This window comes from Salvia hispanica, chromosome 5 (genome assembly GCF_023119035.1).
Source record: "Salvia hispanica cultivar TCC Black 2014 chromosome 5, UniMelb_Shisp_WGS_1.0, whole genome shotgun sequence".
Classification (NCBI taxonomy): Eukaryota; Viridiplantae; Streptophyta; class Magnoliopsida; order Lamiales; family Lamiaceae; genus Salvia; species Salvia hispanica.
Window position 1 is genome coordinate 4,541,739 of NC_062969.1, and position 20,782 is coordinate 4,562,520.

The 20,782-nt window shown below is 32.9% G+C and overlaps 2 protein-coding genes and 1 long non-coding RNA gene across 3 annotated transcripts; all 3 read left to right on the plus strand.

Moving 5' to 3' along the window:
* The first annotated feature begins 415 nt into the window (after window positions 1–415).
* LOC125186471 lies at window positions 416–2,400 on the plus strand. Its single transcript, XM_048082840.1, has 4 exons — window positions 416–605; window positions 1,124–1,347; window positions 1,433–1,496; window positions 1,841–2,400. Exons 2-4 carry the CDS (start codon window positions 1,169–1,171, stop codon window positions 2,126–2,128), a joined length of 531 nt encoding a protein of 176 aa, XP_047938797.1. The 5' UTR covers window positions 416–605; window positions 1,124–1,168; the 3' UTR covers window positions 2,129–2,400.
* A 5,203-nt stretch (window positions 2,401–7,603) lies between these two features.
* Window positions 7,604–8,549, plus strand: LOC125190933. The gene is made up of 2 exons (XR_007170999.1): window positions 7,604–7,956; window positions 8,262–8,549. It is a non-coding gene; the product is annotated as an uncharacterized LOC125190933 (long non-coding RNA).
* Window positions 8,550–13,860: 5,311 nt separating this feature from the next.
* Window positions 13,861–14,886, plus strand: LOC125190283 (LOB domain-containing protein 40-like). Its single transcript, XM_048087549.1, has 2 exons — window positions 13,861–14,103; window positions 14,182–14,886. The coding sequence occupies exons 1-2, from the start codon at window positions 13,920–13,922 to the stop codon at window positions 14,646–14,648; spliced, it is 651 nt and encodes a 216-aa protein (XP_047943506.1). The 5' UTR covers window positions 13,861–13,919; the 3' UTR covers window positions 14,649–14,886.
* The last annotated feature ends 5,896 nt before the right edge of the window (window positions 14,887–20,782 follow it).

A 20,782-nucleotide genomic window follows, 5' to 3' on the forward strand; every position in this document is an offset into this window, starting at 1 on the left:
TACTTAATAGTTAAAATATCAAGTTTCCTAAATTATTCCTAAAATATATGTCACATATAATAAAGACTAATTAAATTTGAAATGCTATTGAATAAAGCACGCAAAGACTTATCCCCACCATCTCTCTAATGGTTCGAGCCACTGTCATGATAAGAGTAACGCCTCAAGATCTGCTCTTTTTTTTAAAAATTTTTAGCAAATATTGAAACAATTCAATTCAACTAAACAAAGCGCTCCTCTCCTTTATTTTAACTCATTTATAAAGTGGAGTAATAATCTCTTTTATTTTATTGCAGCCTTAAATCAGTAGTTGTCCCCCACGCAATCGTAATAAAATAGTTGGTCCAAAAATATTTTAGGAGTACTATCAATTTTTGAAATATTTTTATATCTCACCTTCAATCAATATCATGTGTATAAATTCAACCTAGATAGGCGATTTCAACCTTCTTTCTCATGCCCTAGTCTAACCGTTTATTCTACCATCTATTCCGTCCCTCTGTTTTCCCTTTCTTCTTATTTATTTTCTCTTTTAATTTTTCTCTTTCTTTCCATTAGATTCCTCCTCATCGGGAGTGCTTCTTAATTCTGTATAGCTCGTTCAGGTAATAACTCTAATTATCTCTTTGTTGTTTAAAGCAGCTGCTCTGTTACTTGGCATCTCACACATATTTTCTCAATTTACTTAGTAAGTGTCTTTTATGATTTTAGTTTTGGAAGATTTGCTATAAAATTTACAAAATTTCATTTCTTTCAGCTTTTTTTAAATCAGGATTTTCTTGTTCTCGAGTTCATCTTTTTTTTTTCTGGGTTTTCTGAAATTTCAAGGGTAGCGTGTTTGATCTGTTCCCAACTGTTAAAAATCAAATCTTTCGATGTTTCCAACAGATCTATGCAGTTTTCTAATTTTTCTTCCCAAATTATTAAAAAAAATATATATTTTCAGACAGTAACTGCTTGTCTGTGTGCACAAGTCAATAAAACTCCGCCGGATCTAACCTTGAAAAATAAATAAAACAAAGAAAAAACTAATCTTTAACACCAATAGATCTAGTCAGCTTGTTAAATCATTTTAATTTTATTTTGGGTCTGAAAAACTAAATCTCCTTTTTCTTGTATACAGGTGTAAATTTTTTGTTGTTGTGAGAGATCTCAAAGAGATTTGAAAATGAACCACTGTGCAATTCAGCAGAACAGCTATGCTGCGTGTGAAGAGATTTGGGCCACCGCTGCCGATAGATCCATGGAGAGGAAGGAGACCGTGGTTTGCCCTAAGCCACGGCGACTCGGCCTAAACCGCAGCACTCTTGATCCAGCTTTTGCTACACCCTCGAGATGGCAATTTAGGTATAAAAAAATCTTCTTGTTTTATTTAATTTATATATATGCTCTTGAAATTATTTTTAACTTTTTTTTTTTTATTTTTTTGCAGCCATCAACAAGAGGATTATGATGCAAAGGCTGGAAATGAGCTACTGGACATAATTCTTGCACAGGTTTGTTTCTTTTTTCCTTTTATTAGTTTGCAATATTATGTACAGTATACCTTCATTTCTTGAATATATGGATAAGATTTTAGAATCTTTAGATAGAACAACTTTGTATAGCTTTGTTTATATTTTTTCCAACCTATAAAAATTGGCCGTGTATTTTTACTACCTAATTTTAACTCTATCATCATGTTACAAGTTGTGAGACTTGCTAGATCTGTGACCAAAACTAGTTGTTATTAGGTAAAAATTATTATAGTTAGTCCTAACACATTACTCAATAATCAATTGTTAAATATATTGTTAGATCCAACGAGTGTTCTAATCTGATGATATACAATGAACTGCAGGGTGGTTCGAGTTCGGACCAATCCGCTCGACAGGTAGCCTCGTCGCCCCCATTTTTTTCCGGGTCGCCGCCGAGTAGAGTATCTAACCCGCTAATTCAAGACGCTCGTTTTGGAGATGATAAAGTCGTCCCAGTCCTGATCCCGTCATCCGGGATGGCGCCATCCTCCTCCTCTGCCCGCAAGGGATGTGTGAGGTCTAATTTTGGCAACAATCCAGCCGTCCGGGTCGAGGGTTTCGACTGCCTGGACAGGGATGGGCGCAACTGCAGCATCCCTGCCTTGGCTTGAGAAAGAATGAGTACATACATAGTGAGAGAGTGAGAGAGAGTTAAGAAGGTTTGAGGCATCAAATTTTAGAAGAAGAACAAGAGATTGGAAACAAGAGTAACATTTTGATCATTAGCTTACCTCCTACATGTTGATTTTGTCGTCTATTAATGTGTATATATATATGATGTCATGCAATATGTATGTAATTAACCGAGTTGAGGTGAGTTGGGTCGAGTCTTTGTAAGTACATGAGAATGAAGTTATTGAGCAATGAAACAAATTAATAACTAGGGAGCTCTCATCAATGGAAATAACCCCTCTTTGTAATTGTGTAAGTAAGTGATGAGAAAGGGGGATTTTTCTTGTTTTTTTTTTTTTCAATTCGTAATATATGTTTGATGTTCATTTTGGGGTTAGTTTGGGATTTTGCAAAGGAGAACGTGTATAGATGGATATTAATAGAGTTCTTTAACTTGTGGAAATTCTTGCTTTATTTGAGAAGTTATTGGCATGCAATTTGTGTCTTAAGTAATTATTTTTTCTTTTCATGCTTTGAAATTTGAATAGAATAAAAATTTAGTGGGAAGCTTGTTAACTGTTGGACATTTCATTTATGTGAGGAGTACTATACTTTCTACTGTACTAAATTTTACTTCTTCATATGTCCACAAAATAATGATAACATTTGTCATTATAGGTTTTATAATTGAGGCAGAATTTTTCTAACTCAAAATTAAAGCAATATATATTTAGTGTATTAGAAAAATAAAAAAAAGTAAGAAAGAAGAAAAAGTATAAGGAATAAAGTTGAAGGAGAATAAAATAGAAAAAATAAAATAAAAGTAAGAAAAATATTTTAAAATAAAAATGATTCAATTATACTTAAAAAAAAGAGAATAAAAAGAGGTAAAAAGGGGAGTATAGTTAGTAAGAGACAAAAAGTAGAGATTGGACATTTCTTAATCATAGCAAGAGATGGTGATGTGGACTAATTGGGACCTTTGATTTTTGAGGTTCATTGGATTTGACATGTTGTGGACAAGAAGATGAGAAAAGTCAACTGTATAGAGGAAAGCTTATACTCCACATATATAATCACATTTTATTTTGATAAAATTACTGGAATGTGAATCTCATTTTTGTATATTAGTAAATGATCTCTCCGTCTCGTTTAAGATAATACGTTTTTTTTTTAATTTGTTCCAATTAAGATAATACATTTCTTTTTTTTGGAAACTTTCTCTCTCCAATTAATACACCCAATTACTTTTTTCTCATTCCTATTAAAATATTTATCTTCATTTCTCTCTCTATTTTAATACTCACACCCACCATTTCTCTCTCCAGTTAAATACTTTAACCAATAACTACTAAAATCTCGTGGCGGCTAAGAAATGTGTCATTTTAGCCGGGACAAATGGAGTAATAATTAGTGAGTGTAACGAGTTAGTGAAAAGTAGGGTTCGACTTACCAAAAAGAGGAAAAATTAAACAAAGTGAATAATATTTCTCGGATGAATTAAATGGTAGAGTGGACAACATTTGATGAAGTAAATAGTATTACTGAGGTTGGGAAAATTTACATGATTTGTCTTCTCCAACGGCGGAATAGATGCCCACTCAAGTTTGTGAAACTATTGAAAATTAAAACGGCTTTAAATTAAAATTTATGTTGCTCACAATTATTAAAAGTGAATAGAGTATATAATTATATAGGGTAGGGTTGGCTTGCAAGTTGTAACTATTGTTGTAATTTTATATTGAAGACTCAATAGAGCTTCCCTCTCCAAAAAACAAAAATTGAAAAGAATTGAAGGTGTTTTAGTCCGGTCTAAAATTTGTGCATAAAGCATCAAAATACCGTAATATTGTCTCAGTTAAAGTGATTTTTTTTTTAGAGTTTTCATCTAAATGACATGTTTCTTAACAAATTTAAACTTTATGTATTCTCAATTTGACTCAATAATGAAAAGGGACTTCACATTTAGATGGGGCGGTTGAATTATTATTTAAAAGTAATGTCTGCTCTTTGTCCATCTAAACATTCGTATTCCTCTAACACGAAATTGTGAGCAGGAAACAATACGAAATTACTTACTACTTTGTGAAGATAAAATTAATGGTAATTTTAAAATGTCTATACTTACTAAAAAGCAACCTAGAGTAGATAATAAACTTACTTTATAAGTTGTAACAAAAATCACAGAGTTTTAATGAAGAGGGTGTAAACATTAATATAAATCAGTGATAAATCATTTTCTCTAGTGTTTAGTTGAAGGAAAACATTTATGCTTCAGTCACGAGCAAAAATGTGATTTCAGAAGTTATATATGGCCCACAAATGAAGGTGGCCGAAATGAAATTATACGTTGTGGGCCGAAGAATTGAGCCTATATATGAACTTGAGATTAGGGCCTGGATATTTCTCCAATAGATGGGCCCGATTGTATGTATAAATTTATGTACATATTGTATTCAATGAGGAAAAAGTAAGTTGAATTATTATTAATAGAAAATAAAATATCACATTAAATAAAAAAAATTATCATAAATTAACATAGAAATTAATTTTGATTGACAATCACAATGAAATATAAATGTAGATAAAAGAACTTACCATGGAGTATAAATTTATTTAGATGACTCATGTCCAAAATTGAAAATCATTTCTTTTCGTAAACAGAGGAGAAGTGAGATATTCTAATTACTACTATAACTAAAATAAAATAAAATAAAATAAAAGTAAAATATAAATTCTAAATACAGAAGAGCTAAAATAATCATTGTTACATGAAGTGGTGGTGGCCGCCTAAACACCAAATTTGAGGAAGAATATAAATTTTTTAATAAAAGATCATCTTGGATGTCAAGTAAAACTATTTCTAAATATAGTAAGTTGTCAATTTGAATCCACTATTAGAATCAGATATTTAGAGCTTATGCAATTCATTCTGTGGGGGTAACGCAGATAAGATTTGTTCAGAAACTCATAGGAGTTTATAATAATTAATTGCATATCTAATTTATACTACTTTATTAAAATTTTACATATATTCTAATTCAACTAATACGACAGGCTTAATCATTTCTTTTTTCTTTTTTTTGAATAAATTCTTGTTTATTATACTTACTATACATGTTTGCAAATTATATGGAAAAAATATTTTGCAATTCGTTAATATACGGTGAATTTAACATAGGAAATGATTATTGTCCGAACACATCCCCTTGTACCGAGTGGACTACGGCGGTATAGAAAACATAGTTTATTATTTAAAATAGTTTATTATACTAGTACTATTAAATTCATAAATATTTTGGGCCTGAGATTCAACGCATAATGTAGGGAAAGTAGTGCTTTAGGTTCCAAATAGATTGACTTAATGCAGATATCCTGAGCTCACCTCCTCGGACATCATGTTCCAAATATTCAAACCACTTTTTTCTCTCATTTTTACCATAATCTATCAATATATATAGACAGAATGAATAAGTGGGATTTGGCAAAAGAGAGATATATAAACAATGAATAGTAGTAGTAGAAAAAGGGGAAGAGACATTGTCACAAACGATAAAGATGCGACAGCACCCAAGAAAGAGGCAAAATTGGACGTGACAAAGGCGGTGGAGGAGACGAAGGAGGGCGTTGAAAGGCTTTTCGCGGTGGAGGAGGCGGAGGCGGAGGTGCTGCGGTGGAATGGTGTGGATGAAGAAATGGAATGGGCTAGTTGTTGGTTTCCATTTTGGGAGGTGCAAGCTCCCGGTGATGCTTATGAAGCTCTCTATGGTGATGTTTGGGATTATGATATTTGGGGCTTGAGAAGCTAAGTGCCCATAACTTTGCTCCACAATAACAAATGAGAGAGAACACTATACACAATAGTATCTAAAAAAAATTGTTGAGTTTTCAAAGCTGGTTTTGATTAATTCAATTTCATATAATTGGAACCTTAATTGATTTTCTTTGTCATGAGGAAGAGAAACATTTGGACAAAGGAGAGAGAATTACATGTATGGTTAATTATATTTCATGTTGTATGGGTAATTATATTTCATGTTGATTGGTTAATTAATACACTGATGCGGAGCTGCCAACACACGACCCGCTGCATCTGCTCTCCCACAGCGGAATGTGGCTTCTCATCATTGATTTGAGGATTATAGATATCTAACTTATTTGTCAATGCTTCTTATATTAATGGAGTATTTCTATTAATGTAAATTGAGTAAGTATAATAAGTTCATTTTTGGGATTTTCTAACAAGTTCTTGAATTGCATAAAGTTTACATAACTACTATTTAAACTTAAATCCATTTCTCCCAGACTTGCCCTTATCTTACTAAAAATAAAAATCAACACAAAGACATAAGTATATCATCTAAATTTGTGTTGACATACACATTTTTAATTAATTGAGTTGATTAGTTGACAATTTAAGAAGAGTTAACAAAATTTTAATAAGTACCAAATAATAATACTCCCTCCGTCCCATTGAAGATGATTCACTTTCCTTTTTGGTTTGTCCCAACCAAGATGACCCATTACTTAAAATAGAAACACACTTATTTCTACTTTATTCCCTCTCTCTTACTTTACTCTCTCCTCTTTACACACAAAATATAATTGCATAAAATCCTGTGTCATCCAAAGAAGGGGTCATCTTCCTTGGGACGGAGGGAGTAGTAATTAATAATGACATGTCATAATAAATAATAATTAAATTTAAAGTATAAAGTGAATATGTAATGCAACTCAATTTTCAGTTATGGTGTTACCTATTTTTTCACCAGTTTGATTTGGTTCACATAATTAATGGAAGAGTATTCCCTCGGTCCTAAAAAGTATAAATAATTTTATCATTTTCAATCGTTCCCGCAATTAAATTAAGTCTAAATATGAAATTTTTAACCAATTATTTCCCACTAATTCTGAAAATAAATACATACACTTAAAACTAATGTATTCTAAATACATAAAAGTTATAAATAATACTCCTAAATTCGGTAGTAGTAATAAAAAAAGTCATGGTTGCATTAATTGGTCGGTGGCCGCCTAAACACCAAATTCGGGAGAGAAGATTATCTTGGATGTTCTAAAAATAGTAAGCTGTCACTTTGAATCCGCTCTTAGAATCAGATTTCTAAAGCCTATTCAACTCGTTTTGGTAAACGTAACACGGATAAGATTTGGTATAAAATTCAGATTTAATTGAATATCTAATTATTTAGATTTGTTTTTATGATTCAGTTAGTTCGACAGGCTTAAACATGATTTAGGAGTACAATGTTTGCAAATTATAAATGTTGTGTAATTCATTACTCATGTAGGTTGAATTTAACTTATGTCCGAGCTCATCGAAAACGGTACTGAAAACAGGATATAATTTTATATTAAATGAATAAAATATTTTGATCCTTAGATTCAACGCATAGTGTAATGAAAATAGAGCTTTAGGTTCCTAATAGATTGACAAATAAAAAGATATTCTCGTGAAAGTCGAAAATTGCAATTTGTAAAGATGAGCTCACCAACTCGGAGACCAAGTTCCAAATATTCACACCACCTCTTCTCACCACTATATATAGAGAGAAAGTAAGTGAATAAGTGAAGAGAGAAAAAGTGATAAACAATGAATACTAGTTGCAGCAAAAGGGGAAGAGGGGATAAAGATGCACCAACACCAAGGAAAGAGGCGAAATTGGATGCGACAAACGCGGCGGCGGAGAAGAAGAAGGTGCTGCGGTGGATGAGGAAATGGCATGGGCTAATTGTTGGTTTCCAAGTCATGCTTATGAGTCTCTCTATGGAGATGTTTGGGATTATGATATTTGGGGCTTCAAAGAGTGTGAGACACATATACTATAGTATCAAAACCATATATAGTTTTTCTGAGTTTTATATGAGTTATCTTTGATCAATTCCATTCCATCTAATTGGATCCTAAATAAAATTTCTTCCCTCCTTTTCCCTCCAGATTTAGATCCCCTCAAAGTCCCAACAAAATATGCTGTTCTACACAGCATAATACTTTTTCATTTGTTGTCTCTTAGCCAGTAAAATGATAGAGGGAGAGAGAAAAAAAAATCAAATACAAATCTCAATGCAGTACTCCTTATTTAATTATTCAACGTCCATCTTTTTATTTCATAGGAGTACAGGGCAGTTACATGACTACGATCGAAAGTGCAATTAGAGGGGAAGATCGGAGGCGCCGCCATGGCGTGGATCCCCACCTTGAACCACAAAGCATCCATTATCGAATTTTGTTGCCGTTTGATCTTCTAAATAAATCTTGCTCTGTAAATAGGACTAGTGTACAAGATTATTTGTGTCTGTGTATGTATATATTCGTCGGAGACTGATAACGTCAGCCACAATCTTTGCTCTCAAGAGGTTAGAGAGAGTGCAGCTAAAAAAATACAGATACTGACGACCAAACTCGTATCAACCTCTGCCTCTCTCTTCTTTCTTTCTGTAATTTGTTCTCTTTAATGCCAGCCTGCAACTACAAATACATACACTGAAAATTACGTGACCAAAATGCCCTTTGAAGGCTTAAGGGCGTTTTAGTCATAAAAAACATGATACGTGACTATGTTTAACGTTAGGGTCTTCCAACGATAATATTTTATTTTAGACATGTAGTGTCACAATTAATGTTGGAACTTATACGAAGAGCTGTGAGTTTAATGGTCAGCGACAGAGTGTTCAAAAATTAAAAACCCTCAATCCAGAAAATCCTCTGGACACTGGGTCTAGGAACTCAAAGAATCTTGAGCTACCTGTCATTGGGCACACAATCGCTACCTTAATCCCCCTTCAAAACCCTCAACCCACTTTAGCTAAAATATTAGTACAGGGAAGCAGGGATCGAATCCACAGAGATGAATGCGTAAATAAACATGTTCACAGCCCTGGAAACTATTTTTGGCTGCTGCCACGCAATTTTTGGGGTTGAGACTTACTTCCTAAACTTAGGAATTTAAAGAACTTATCCTAACAGCTAGATCTAGATGGGATCTTTAAAGCATGCATAAACCAGAATAAAGCAAGACAATTACTGGGCCGAGCAAAAAGCTTTCTAAACTAACCTAGACTTGGGAAAAATTAGACGTGGGGACCATTCCCCCAAAATGACAGAGTACGACTGTAAAACTGCAAAATAACTAACCTAAGGACAAACTAACATCGACATCATCTTCTCCAACTTTTATCATGAAACTACCAGTGAAAAACAGAGCAAAGCGAAGATCGAAACAAGGTGAACGAAATTAAACCGATAGAAACGAAGAACAGGTAAAACTAATGCGGATCTACGACTACTAGACGAGCCAAACAAGAATGCAGAATTTAAACAACAAAATCAAGCGAAAATAAGCAGATCCATCCACGGGACGCTTAATCCACTCCGGATCCAAGCCATCCACAACAATCAAACATCATTTCCACCTCCGATCCCCACAAGTTTACGTAGATTCAGCCGATCAACAACAAATTTCTTACAATCCAACTCCAAACTCAAATCAACCAACAATAATCAGCAAATCAAAATCACAACACAGCGATAAAGTAAACGAAACAAAAGTAGCGACATCCATTGCAAAATTCGAAGTATTCAACGACAATAACGAAACAGAGCCGAGCCTCGAACAGCGAGGACTCGGAAAGTATGAAAAGTAAATAGGAAAACAAATGATAATTGTTTCTTCGCCTCCGTAGAGACGGTGTTGCTCCACAATTAAACTGAAACGTGAACCCCTGTACCAATTCCCCGTGAAAGTGTGTGTAGAGAAGTGGAAAACTAAGCTAAGAGCTTAAAAGTGATGGAACCCCCTCTTCATGTTGATCGCATGCTCTTATTTATAATGGTTAGAGCTTCTAGACTGTTCCTGTGTTCCCTATTTTGCCCTCCAATTTGATGCTCCTCAGTCTAGTAACTCTTCCTTCTTCCGCTCATTTTCCCTGCCAGCTTCTCCATCCAAGCAATCTTCGTCTTCTTCCTGGGGCTGACGATTTTTCTACACACCTAGCTTATAAAACCTTGTTAGACCCATGAAATCACAGAATTTTACCCCATAACCAGTGCATGAAATTAGCTTTATCATTATACTAAACTAAAATATAAGGTGAAAATGTAAAGGAAAGTGAGTTAAAAAGTTATTGGAATATAAGTCTCATTTTTATTAATTGGTTTTATGGGTCATCTTTTATTGCTTATAACATCATAATTCAAAATCAAGATCAAATCTCCACCCTTAAATTTTAAAATGAGTGGATGAGATAGAACCTTACAAATTTCAATAAATAGTAGACAAAATATCAACAAAAGGGTAATATCGTCATTATGTTATCATATGATAATTTTTGTGAATGTTTTTTTATATCAACATAGTGTATTACAAATATCAACAATATGACATAAGAATATCAACACTAATATAAGAAAATATCAACACATATTTATTGAAATTTTTACATGGTTTTATTGAGATTTTATATGCATTATATTGAAATTTTTTTGATATATTTGTTGATAAAAATCTGATTATCAACATTTACGAAAACTAAAATAAAAAATATCAAATTTCATCATCCGAATGTCGTCGGAACATATGCAATTGAGATCTCGTTGGAATCCTTATAAAATTATCTTTAATTTGATATACTTTTTGCGAAAAAATAATAAAAATCGAGAGTTACGTAAACTTAAAGTTTTAAGATAATTTTAATGAGAGGGAATTGACATTAATACCCCTTATTTTATTTAATAATTTTCTTAACTAAAAATATAATTCATGTGTCATTATTTCAACCACTAGATCTTCTAATCTAATGGCTAAGATTTGGTCTTAATTTGAGATTGCTAATTAGTTAGCAATTGATCACTCTCCTTTGTTTTATAATTCAATGTGAGTGAATAAGTTAATAGAATGTAAGACCTACTTATCATTTATGGTAAAAGTAAAAATGAATAATTGTTGGAGAACGAATGAAAATGACAAAAATGAATAATTAATAGGACAGATGGAGTAATATCAAAGGGAGCAGCTCTCATAAATCAAACGCTATTTAGTTGGGATATACTATATTTTATTAGGCATGCACAACTATATATTTATTTAACTTACTAAAACAAATGGGCATAATTTGTACTACCAATTTTGAGAACTTCAATAATGCTACTCCATTATGCATAAAATCTCGTGTCGCTAAAGGAATGAGTCATCTTCTTCAAAATAGAGAAAATACTATTTTAGTGGACCGATGGTATAATTTTATTTTTGCACAACTACTGTACGATAAATTCATAGAGGTAATTAGCAAAATAAAAATTGAACTTTAGCACTAACAGAAGACTTTATGATTTGGAAGTGGCTATTTCGATTGTAAAATGTGGAATATGAATAAATAATCACGACTTCCATCTGATTATATTTTAATGTAACGATTAAAGTAAAAAATAAACACAAATTTTATGTATTCTATCTTGTGATGCATAACTGGAAAATCTAATATTCCTTAAAAAAAATCCAAATCAGAATCACATCTTTATGTTGGGCTTAAACAAAGGATTATTACAAGCCCGATATAGTATGATTTATTTGGGCCTTTGTAAATGGCTTAATGCGCAATGGATCGTCTATTTGGGCTACTTTTGACTTCAGCAGGTGGCCTGTTCTTCTTAATAACGTATTGTTACTGTTTTTTACTTTGTGATAATACGTTGACCGTCTATAAATAATTAGTCAGATTATTAATTTATGCTTACAGGAAAAAAAAAGTAGTAGTACTACTACTCCATAATTTATTTCTTTTGACATTACAAAGTCAATCTATTGGGGGAATTTGTCAACTCTCTTTAAATTGAGTGTGTTCCACACTTGTACTATATTAATCAATTTTTGGGCGTATATTCCACTTTTTATTTATTTATTGATAGGATTGGAATGTACTTTTTGTTAAAGGAAATTGAATTGTATTACTCATTAAAAACAATATCCCAAGAATAAAAAGGAAAAATGACAAAATCAGCAATCCAATAATATGGTTGCGAGTAGTATATAGTTCATCGTATTTTTTGTGTTACAAAACAGTCTGTCTAAAAAAATATCTAACTAATGGTACTCCTGGTACATAAATATCTAAAAAATAAATAAAATAAGCACTTTATCTAAACTTCTTATAGAAAAAAAAGTAGAAACTAGAAATCAACAAACAGCACACATTAGAAATATTATCCATCAATCTTTGTAGCGATCTTATCAATTAATCTCTAAATTACTCAACTGTTCCATTGAGAAAATCTACACACATGATTGGCACTATATAAAATTGAAATATTCAAAGGGCTCAGCCGTCATGGAGTACGCCATTCAAACAACACCAGTTCACCACAGAACGTGGTGATGCAATGCATCATTTCCTTACTAATTATAGAAATACATGTAAATACAATTTTAAATTGATAAAGTGATTATAATGATTAGTAAATTACAAGTAGAGGCACCGGAAAGAAAAGTTGATATTCTCAACATTTGTTGGAGATGGAAAATTGGAAACCACTAGCCCAACTCAGAGGGCGCCCACAGTCCGTACATTAACAGCGAAGAAAATATTAAAACCTGCCTCTTTTTTAGGAGATAAAGATATATTGTGGGAAAAAGAAAATTAAATTCATATTTTTGCGGAAAATATTGCTCCTGGAAAAAGGGATGTGGCAGTGCTTCATTTCGTGACTACATTTGGAGAGGCTGAACTGGTATTTTATTTATAATTCACTTATAGGTTATAATAATCGATTAATTCAATATTATAACTGTTGATACTTGATAGGAATGCATAATTGCTTTTTGTATAATTTAAAACTATAGTAGTACAAAATTATTACTGTATGTATATATGTAAGACGTAACATTGTATAACTATGGATTTTTTTTCAAAATTCTATCCATATAAAAAAATGATTGAGAATTTGGAATCCTATGTTTCTAAATATTTTTTTTTGTATTTTGTTTGGAAGCCATCCAATATTTACCAGTGAGAGTCATCCATTTGGTGCTGTAGCTCTGAGGCTCACACTTGCCAGTCTGCTACCATCTACATAACATTTTGTTTTCACTTACAATATCGTTGTACATATGTTGATACTATTAACATATGACAAAATTCAGCTGAATTACGAAACTATATCACGGTACACTTTGGATCGCTGCCAAGTTGTACTACATGAAACACTTTATAATCATTTTTTCACATGATATAGGAAAAGAATAGAATTATGAATTAAGTGGTGTCGCTCGTAAATTTTATGAGGGTTAATTATTGGTTGAGTCCCAATTTTCAACATTTCAGTTTTACACTTGAAAAAATTTCAACTTTGGATCCTCTTTACAAAATAGAGCGGCGCAATAATATGTCAGTCTCACCTGATTAGCGTGCATTTAAGGTAAAAACTCTAAAATATACGAATCCATCTAATAATCCAGTGGGATTATTAGATTGGAGATATTTTCTAAAATCATATGAAAAGATTTGCAATAAATTAAGCAGCCATTTGTAATTTTCTAGTTTCATAGTATTAAAAAAGAGTAATATTATACTCCAAATATAAGTGTGCTACTTTTCCTCCGACTGGCCTCAACAATAATAGTACAAAATTAAGGTGCTTGGTCGACACGACATCAAGCATATCGTGACTACATCGTATCATCAACCCAACCCCTGCAATTGCAAATATAAATACCCTTCTCTCCCTCCTCTCCGCATCTCTATAAACCCCTCTCTCTCTCTCTTTATATATAAAAAAAAATGAGCTGCAATGGCTGCAGAGTCCTCCGCAAAGGCTGCGTCGATAACTGCACCCTCAGACCCTGCCTCGATTGGATCGAATCACCCGAATCTCAAGCCAACGCCACTCTCTTCCTCGCCAAATTCTACGGCCGCGCCGGCCTCATCAACCTCATCAAATCCGGCCCCAACCACCTCCGTCCAGGTATCAAAATTCGATTCAATTCTGATAAATTTCAACTAATTTGAAGTATTATATCTGATTTTGGAATTTCGTGATCAGAAATTTTCAAGTCGCTCTTGTACGAGGCCTGCGGCCGGATCATCAACCCCGTCCACGGCTCGGTCGGCCTGATGTGCTCCGGCGACTGGCCGCGGTGCCAGGAGGCGGTGGAGGCAGTCCTCCTTGGCAAGCCGCTCGCCGCCTCCGACGAGCTGCAGAGCTGCGACATCCGCCACCTCTCCAAGGACGCTCGCCGCGGCCGGATCCGGAGCAGGTCGAAGAGGGACGCGGAGAGCCGAGCCGACTCGTCGTATGCGGCGGCCGAGGCGAAGTTCACGATCACGGGATGGGATGAGGTGAAGAGAGCGCGGAGCCACGATTCGTACTCGGTTGAAACGGTCGAGCCGGCTTTGGTGAACCGGGGTGGTGTTAAACCGGAGCCCGAGGAGATCGGGCTGGAGTTGACCTTGGGAGGCCCGAATTTTGTCATGGGTGCAGTCATAGAGATTTCCGACGCTCAAAATTAAATTTACTAGTACAAAAAACCCCAGTTTTGGAGGAGTAGTGTTTTTTTTTTTTTGGGAAAACAAAGAATTAATGTAGATTTTAGAAGAATTGTAGTAGTAAAATGCATGAAGTATCTCATTTTTTGTTGGGAAATGAGGTAGTTTTCTAGCAAGAATTGGGGAGTTTTAGTGTATATTTGATTGTGAAATAATTGATGTTTTGAATATAAACATGATGGCAACTTGTAATGTTGATGAATTACTCTCCAATTTCATTGGCTTATTATTATATTCGTAAAGCATTATTATCTAATGATGTTTCCGAGTGGAACCAGTGGAGGTTTTTAAGTGTTCAATTAGTAGTAGTTAGTTAGTTAATTAATTAATCAAATAAAAATAACTGCGGGATAACGCTAAGTTGATTCGTTAGCTAGATAGATACAAAAATGTCTACGCGCATTTGGTAGAAAAAAGGTGAATTTCAGTTAACAGGTTTAGCAGTTTGTTATCGACAGATGCCATTCATGCAAGCTGCTTTTTTATTCCTAGGTTTTCACTTTTCATTCTTGTCATCTGTCAATATTACTTCCTCCTTCAATCATTCGAGATTATATGTCACACTTTGACTCATAAAATTTTACAAAAAAATTAAAAGATATGTTTATAAAAAATGGGTTCTATTTTTAAGAATTAGTTTTTGTGGAGTAGTAATAAAAAATTCAACTGTAGTTAAGTTCGAATTTGAACATACCACTAACTCTTCAATTATGTTGAGACTAGAGAATAATAATATGACATGGGTGAGTGTAGCGCCCATCTGCTCGCACCCATCTTCTCCTCTCATCTCCTTAACTGCCACGGTGCCAGCTCCTCCACCCCGGTTCAATCCGCTCATCTCTCAAATAGTTTGTGAATTCTCTTTTGGTCCCACTTTAAGAGTCTCATTTGAGTTTAGCACGAGTTTTAAGAAATGTAAAAAAAAATGGTGAAAAAAATAGTGGAACTTGGATCCTATTTTTATATAGTTTTGTAATAAAATGTGAGTGGAAAAAATGTCAGTAAAATGTAGGGCCTTTTTACCATTTATGGAATATTTCAACCGGGACTCCTAAAGAAGGACACCCAAATATGGTTAACCGAGAGTCGAGACTCCTAAAATGGGACGGAGGGACTAGAGAGTGTTGCATAAAATCGAGTTCATTATAAATTTTTTAACCTACATATATTATCCGTATAAAAAATGGATCTTGATTAAAGAAGGGATGTTTCCTAACAAGAATTAGCCAGTGGGTTTTCCTATTATACCATTAATGAAAAGAGAGGCGAGAAAATGTATCGAAAAAATGAAAATTTGACTAATTGAAGGGAGTTGACAATTTGTTATGTGATAAAATAAATCAAGCAAGAAAAACCATGTTATTAGTCAATTATAAAAATAAAAAAAAAGTCATATGAGCATCGCTTGTTCGTCGCATATAAAATTTATGACTCTAACATATAATCTAATTTTAATTGTCATTTGACTACGATTTTAAGTAATACTATTATCCTATTAAACGATTAAATATGTCGGCAGTTTGTATTTAACTCCCTTAACCAGTCAAAAATTGTTTAATGTATAAAGAATTATTAAATTCTGTGTTCAGTTAAAGGGATCATACAAAGAAGTTTTCTCGAAATTTTCTCATTTGATTAATCCGTCTGATGACTACACGGATGACGATTTTTGCACTAGAAAGTGATCTATCTAGAGCATCTTTCATTATTAAATGTTAGATTCTAGTTTAGTAGTATAAATTTTTATTTTATTAACTAAAAGAAATCAAGATTCACTATGCGAGGACCCTAATTAAGATAATGTCACAACCACATGTGGTCCCACTAACATTATTAAGTAAAGATTGGCTAAATTAATGCTTAAGTAATATTCTTTCGCCTGAGCAAGTCGCCACATACCTTTGATATTATTTATAATATAATCATTAGCAAAATACAAACTAATGACAGATATTAATGCTAATTTGACCATTTGTAATTGGTTTTCAGGAATTGTGGGCCTCAACAAACTAATTAAAATTATAAGTTTAATATATCATGATTCATGACTCTTCAACACAGTCCGAGCCATGGCTATATAAGTACATTTATTGAAAATGAATTATTTTAATGTTATGGATCAAGTCAATTTATAATTTGAAAAGTTATTTTATTTAATGAAATCATGCTGATCATTTATCCACTCCAATTACATAAAACTTTATCCTTGCATGGCGGATTCACACACACGCACACATCAATAAGTAAGTGTATTGTAATCGAATAAGAAATTAGACAAAAAAAAAAGAAGAATAAAAGAAACCAAGACATCATGTTGCAATTTCTAGACAGGTGGCTTTTGGATATGATTTTAGGAGAGCGTTCACAGGTAGCCGCGAAGGGTTACTAATTAAACAATATTAAAAAACCTCTAATCACATTCTCACTCGCAAAAGTTGCCACTTTAATTTAACCTCAATCATTGCTAATTGTTAACGGATTTGGATAATTCTTGTCAAATTACTAGAATTTTCCCTTTATATAAATAGTCAATGTCATTTTAATAGTAGAGAATTTCATATTCTTATAAGAGATTCATTAGTGAAATATTTATGCTAAAGAGCGGCTCGAGATACATTCTCGTAGTGAGTCACTAGCGACAACACGTTAATCAAATCATGTGTTTCTTTATTGTGCTTCCTGGTTGTGTGTGCAAATTTTCAACTAATATCATGACTCATGAGTTTCAGGTTCGTAGGGAGCAATCACAAAAATAGGCAATAGAAAACATTCAATTGACAATTTTGACAGATAGGATTTTGGCTTTTGAAATATGCAGATTGACGATTACCGCTACGATAAATACGCTTACTAGCCATTGGGAGTTCCTGAACAAAAAGGCGATGAGTGCAATATACTTATAAACGTAAAAAAACGTGACATATCACACAACGAAGCTGAGAACAAAGATTATTTGGACATATGTACTAGAAGCCATATCGTACAATGTCAATCTAATTAGGCGATTTTCAACCTAATTAAAGATCTTTGAGGGTACACAAGCAAGTGCAACAACATTTGAATGAGTTCAACCTGATCACTAGGCAACATTGGCCAGCTTAAATTGAGTTTGATGATAAGACACATGCCTTAATTATGTTATTTTCTATGCCATAAAGTTAGGCCAGAAAGATAACATTAGCGCTTTATTCGTGACGACTAAGCTTAGTTTTGATGGAATGCAAGATCTGATGAACAGTGAGAAGATTCACATGAAAGAATATGAATCCATTCTAAGGACATTACACGAAATAAAGGATCGGTCTGAAGGGAAAACAAAATCTAGATCAAAGTCAGCAAAAAAGAAAGAAAAACACTAAAAGTGACATCGTGAGGCGAGTGTGAGGCATTGAAATAAAATAAAAGAGATCAAAATGACAAGAAGACCTTAGCTGAAACCACAAATGAGAATGTGACGTGTTGGCTAGATTGTGAGCGGTGTGCTGAAATCGTGAGTGTTGAATTATGGAGTATCGTTCCATTCATGCTCATATGTACAGTGAAACTGTACAACTCTTGAGATACTATGCTCGTCAGCCTAACTGGTGACGAGCCCTTGAAGATCATGGAAAAATAGATCTTTGGATCACAATAGCAAACACATGGTTGTTGAAGTGGAATGATACGAGTCACATTTTTGGAATTGAAAGGAAATGTACATTCAACATCATTGTTGTGGTGGAATGGTGAGACACATTTTGAGATTGTAAAGAAATTTACATTCAATTAGGAAACTTAGCAGTGATGAATATTTAATGAATGAAGGGCCATAATACTTTTAGTAAGAAGAATGGTAGTATACAATATCTAGCTCCCTTCTTAGCCTCAATTTAGTTGGTATTTCAACGAAAGCATATTACAGATTAAACATGCATGAGAAGTTATTCTAATTAAAATATTAGCTCGTCAAGAGAGAACACAATTAGTTTATAAACTCACATATTGTGTTACACAACTAATGTGGAACATCACTAGAGGTTGTAACATACTACCTCCATTTTTCATAATCGTCCTTGAACATTAAATGAAGTGTTCCAATCATATAAATGATTAATTTTACATTTCTAATCCTATAAATTACTATGAATCTCTACTAAATGCATGCGTATAATTAATACATCACAAAAGAATAATTGAAGATGGGTAAAATTTATATAAATTATAATTTTATATACTCATAAGTATTAACACAAAATGCTTGTCGATGGAACAAGAAAAAAATATGACAGTGAAAGGAAAATGAAGTGAATATTCGTGTTATAATTGCAAGTTAGGTAAATATGTTATTTATAGGTTCACCACTTCATCTCGTAGTTTGTATCAGATCGATTTTCTATCATAAGCTATTGAAATTTACTAGTATAATTTAGTCAAAGAGCAGCAATTTATATGTGTGTGTGTGTGTGTGTGTGTAAACTAATAAATGAAAAACTAAAAACAGTTAATTAAATTATGTCCTCGTCATAAAATAGTTCAACATATAATTAAACAATTAGATTACAAAAGATTCTTAATTAAGCCCCTCCAGAATTTAAAATTCGAGTGATGACTGCACGGATGACGATATTTTTGCAAGTAGTATTTGTGAGAGTATAATTTAATAGATGACATCAAGATTCTTTGGCAATTTTATATAAGATTCATTGTGCCAAGACTTGTAGCCACCTTTATACATGTGAAGCCTCACCAACATAGTATTGTATATTATTTAATTGATAGTGGAGACTGATTAATTTTTTGGCTCAACCAGGTCGCCACATAAATGTATTAGTAGTATAACAAATTAATTAAACTGTCCAATCCTTGCTCAACTATATGGAAAATGGTGCACATAAATCCTTATATTTTGAATATTTAATCTTGCTTGTGGTTGCGTGGCGCTTTTGTAGTATGCAACTTCGAAAGTTGGTGATATAATAACTTTATTTTATGAGTTCATGACTCCTCAAAACTGCTTAGAGGTATAAAAATTTCAGCGGTAAAAGATGGAAAATGATTGGCTTGTGCTTACACAATCCGAAGGAAAATGATTGGCTTGTGCTTAACACTAATCCGAATAATATACAATAATAATAAGGCTGTTATTTATAAATATCACCATCACATCACATGTGACTCATACTCTCTTACTTAATAACTACTATAAATATATTAATTCTTACAAGTTTCAATACTTCTACGCATAATTCTCTTTTTTATTTTACCTTTTTCTCAATTTTTATTATTATTTTTACATGAATATGAAAAATGAAACGTGTTTATTAATATGGAAGAGAGAGAGTATATCTTTAATTCATTTTAGTCTGTGAAACATAAAAATCGAAGTAAGTTCTGGTTCGTTTCAGTAATAGATAAATCGAGTTCAAATCTAATAGAACTGCATGAAACCTCATTCTTTATCTAGCCATTTATTTTATTTATGTAAATACAGATAAATACACAATTAAAATAAAAGATGCAAAATCGTTCTGGAGATTCAACACGCAAATCCCATATATGGCCCGGCCCGGCCCTCATCTTGACACCGTCAACGTTTCACTAATGAAACCAAGTAAATATATTTTGAAAAGCCCATTTCAACTTTTTTGCCAAGCATAACTTACTCTGTAATCCAATTAAAATACTGAGGCCCAAACCTTTCTGGGCTTGCTCTCAATAAATAAAATATTCTTGATCACTTGTTGGGCCTTGTCTTTGTGGATGACCTTCTTGATAGTGTTTGTTTTTAATACTTTTAATTCTTTAATTACGAGCACTTCTTTATTTCCAAAAGACAGAAAATAGTAAAAATAAAATAAAAGGTGGATTACGATATCTACAATTTCAGTAAAATGCGGTCATAAATTATGAATTAAATTCCTGGAGTAATAAAACATTCAGTAGTTAAGGCAGTACCACAACAAAGAGAGGTGTTTTAATAATATTAATTAATTATCGGTAATGAAACTATAAAATATAAAAGGAAAACGTAACTTCCAAAATATTTGAATTTACATTGAATATTTTTTTTTGTAGTTAACATTCAATCTCAATCCAGTGAATCCAAAAAGATCAGTGTA

Coding starts and splice junctions, on each gene's coding strand:
- LOC125186471 (XM_048082840.1), top strand. CDS start 1,169: ATGAACCACTGTGCAATTCAGCAGAACAGCTATGCTGCGTGTGAAGAG. Junction 1,348..1,432: donor CCCTCGAGATGGCAATTTAG/GTATAAAAAAAT, acceptor ATTTTTTTGCAG/CCATCAACAAGAGGATTATG. Junction 1,497..1,840: donor TGGACATAATTCTTGCACAG/GTTTGTTTCTTT, acceptor AATGAACTGCAG/GGTGGTTCGAGTTCGGACCA.
- LOC125190283 (XM_048087549.1), top strand. CDS start 13,920: ATGAGCTGCAATGGCTGCAGAGTCCTCCGCAAAGGCTGCGTCGATAAC. Junction 14,104..14,181: donor CCCCAACCACCTCCGTCCAG/GTATCAAAATTC, acceptor TTTCGTGATCAG/AAATTTTCAAGTCGCTCTTG.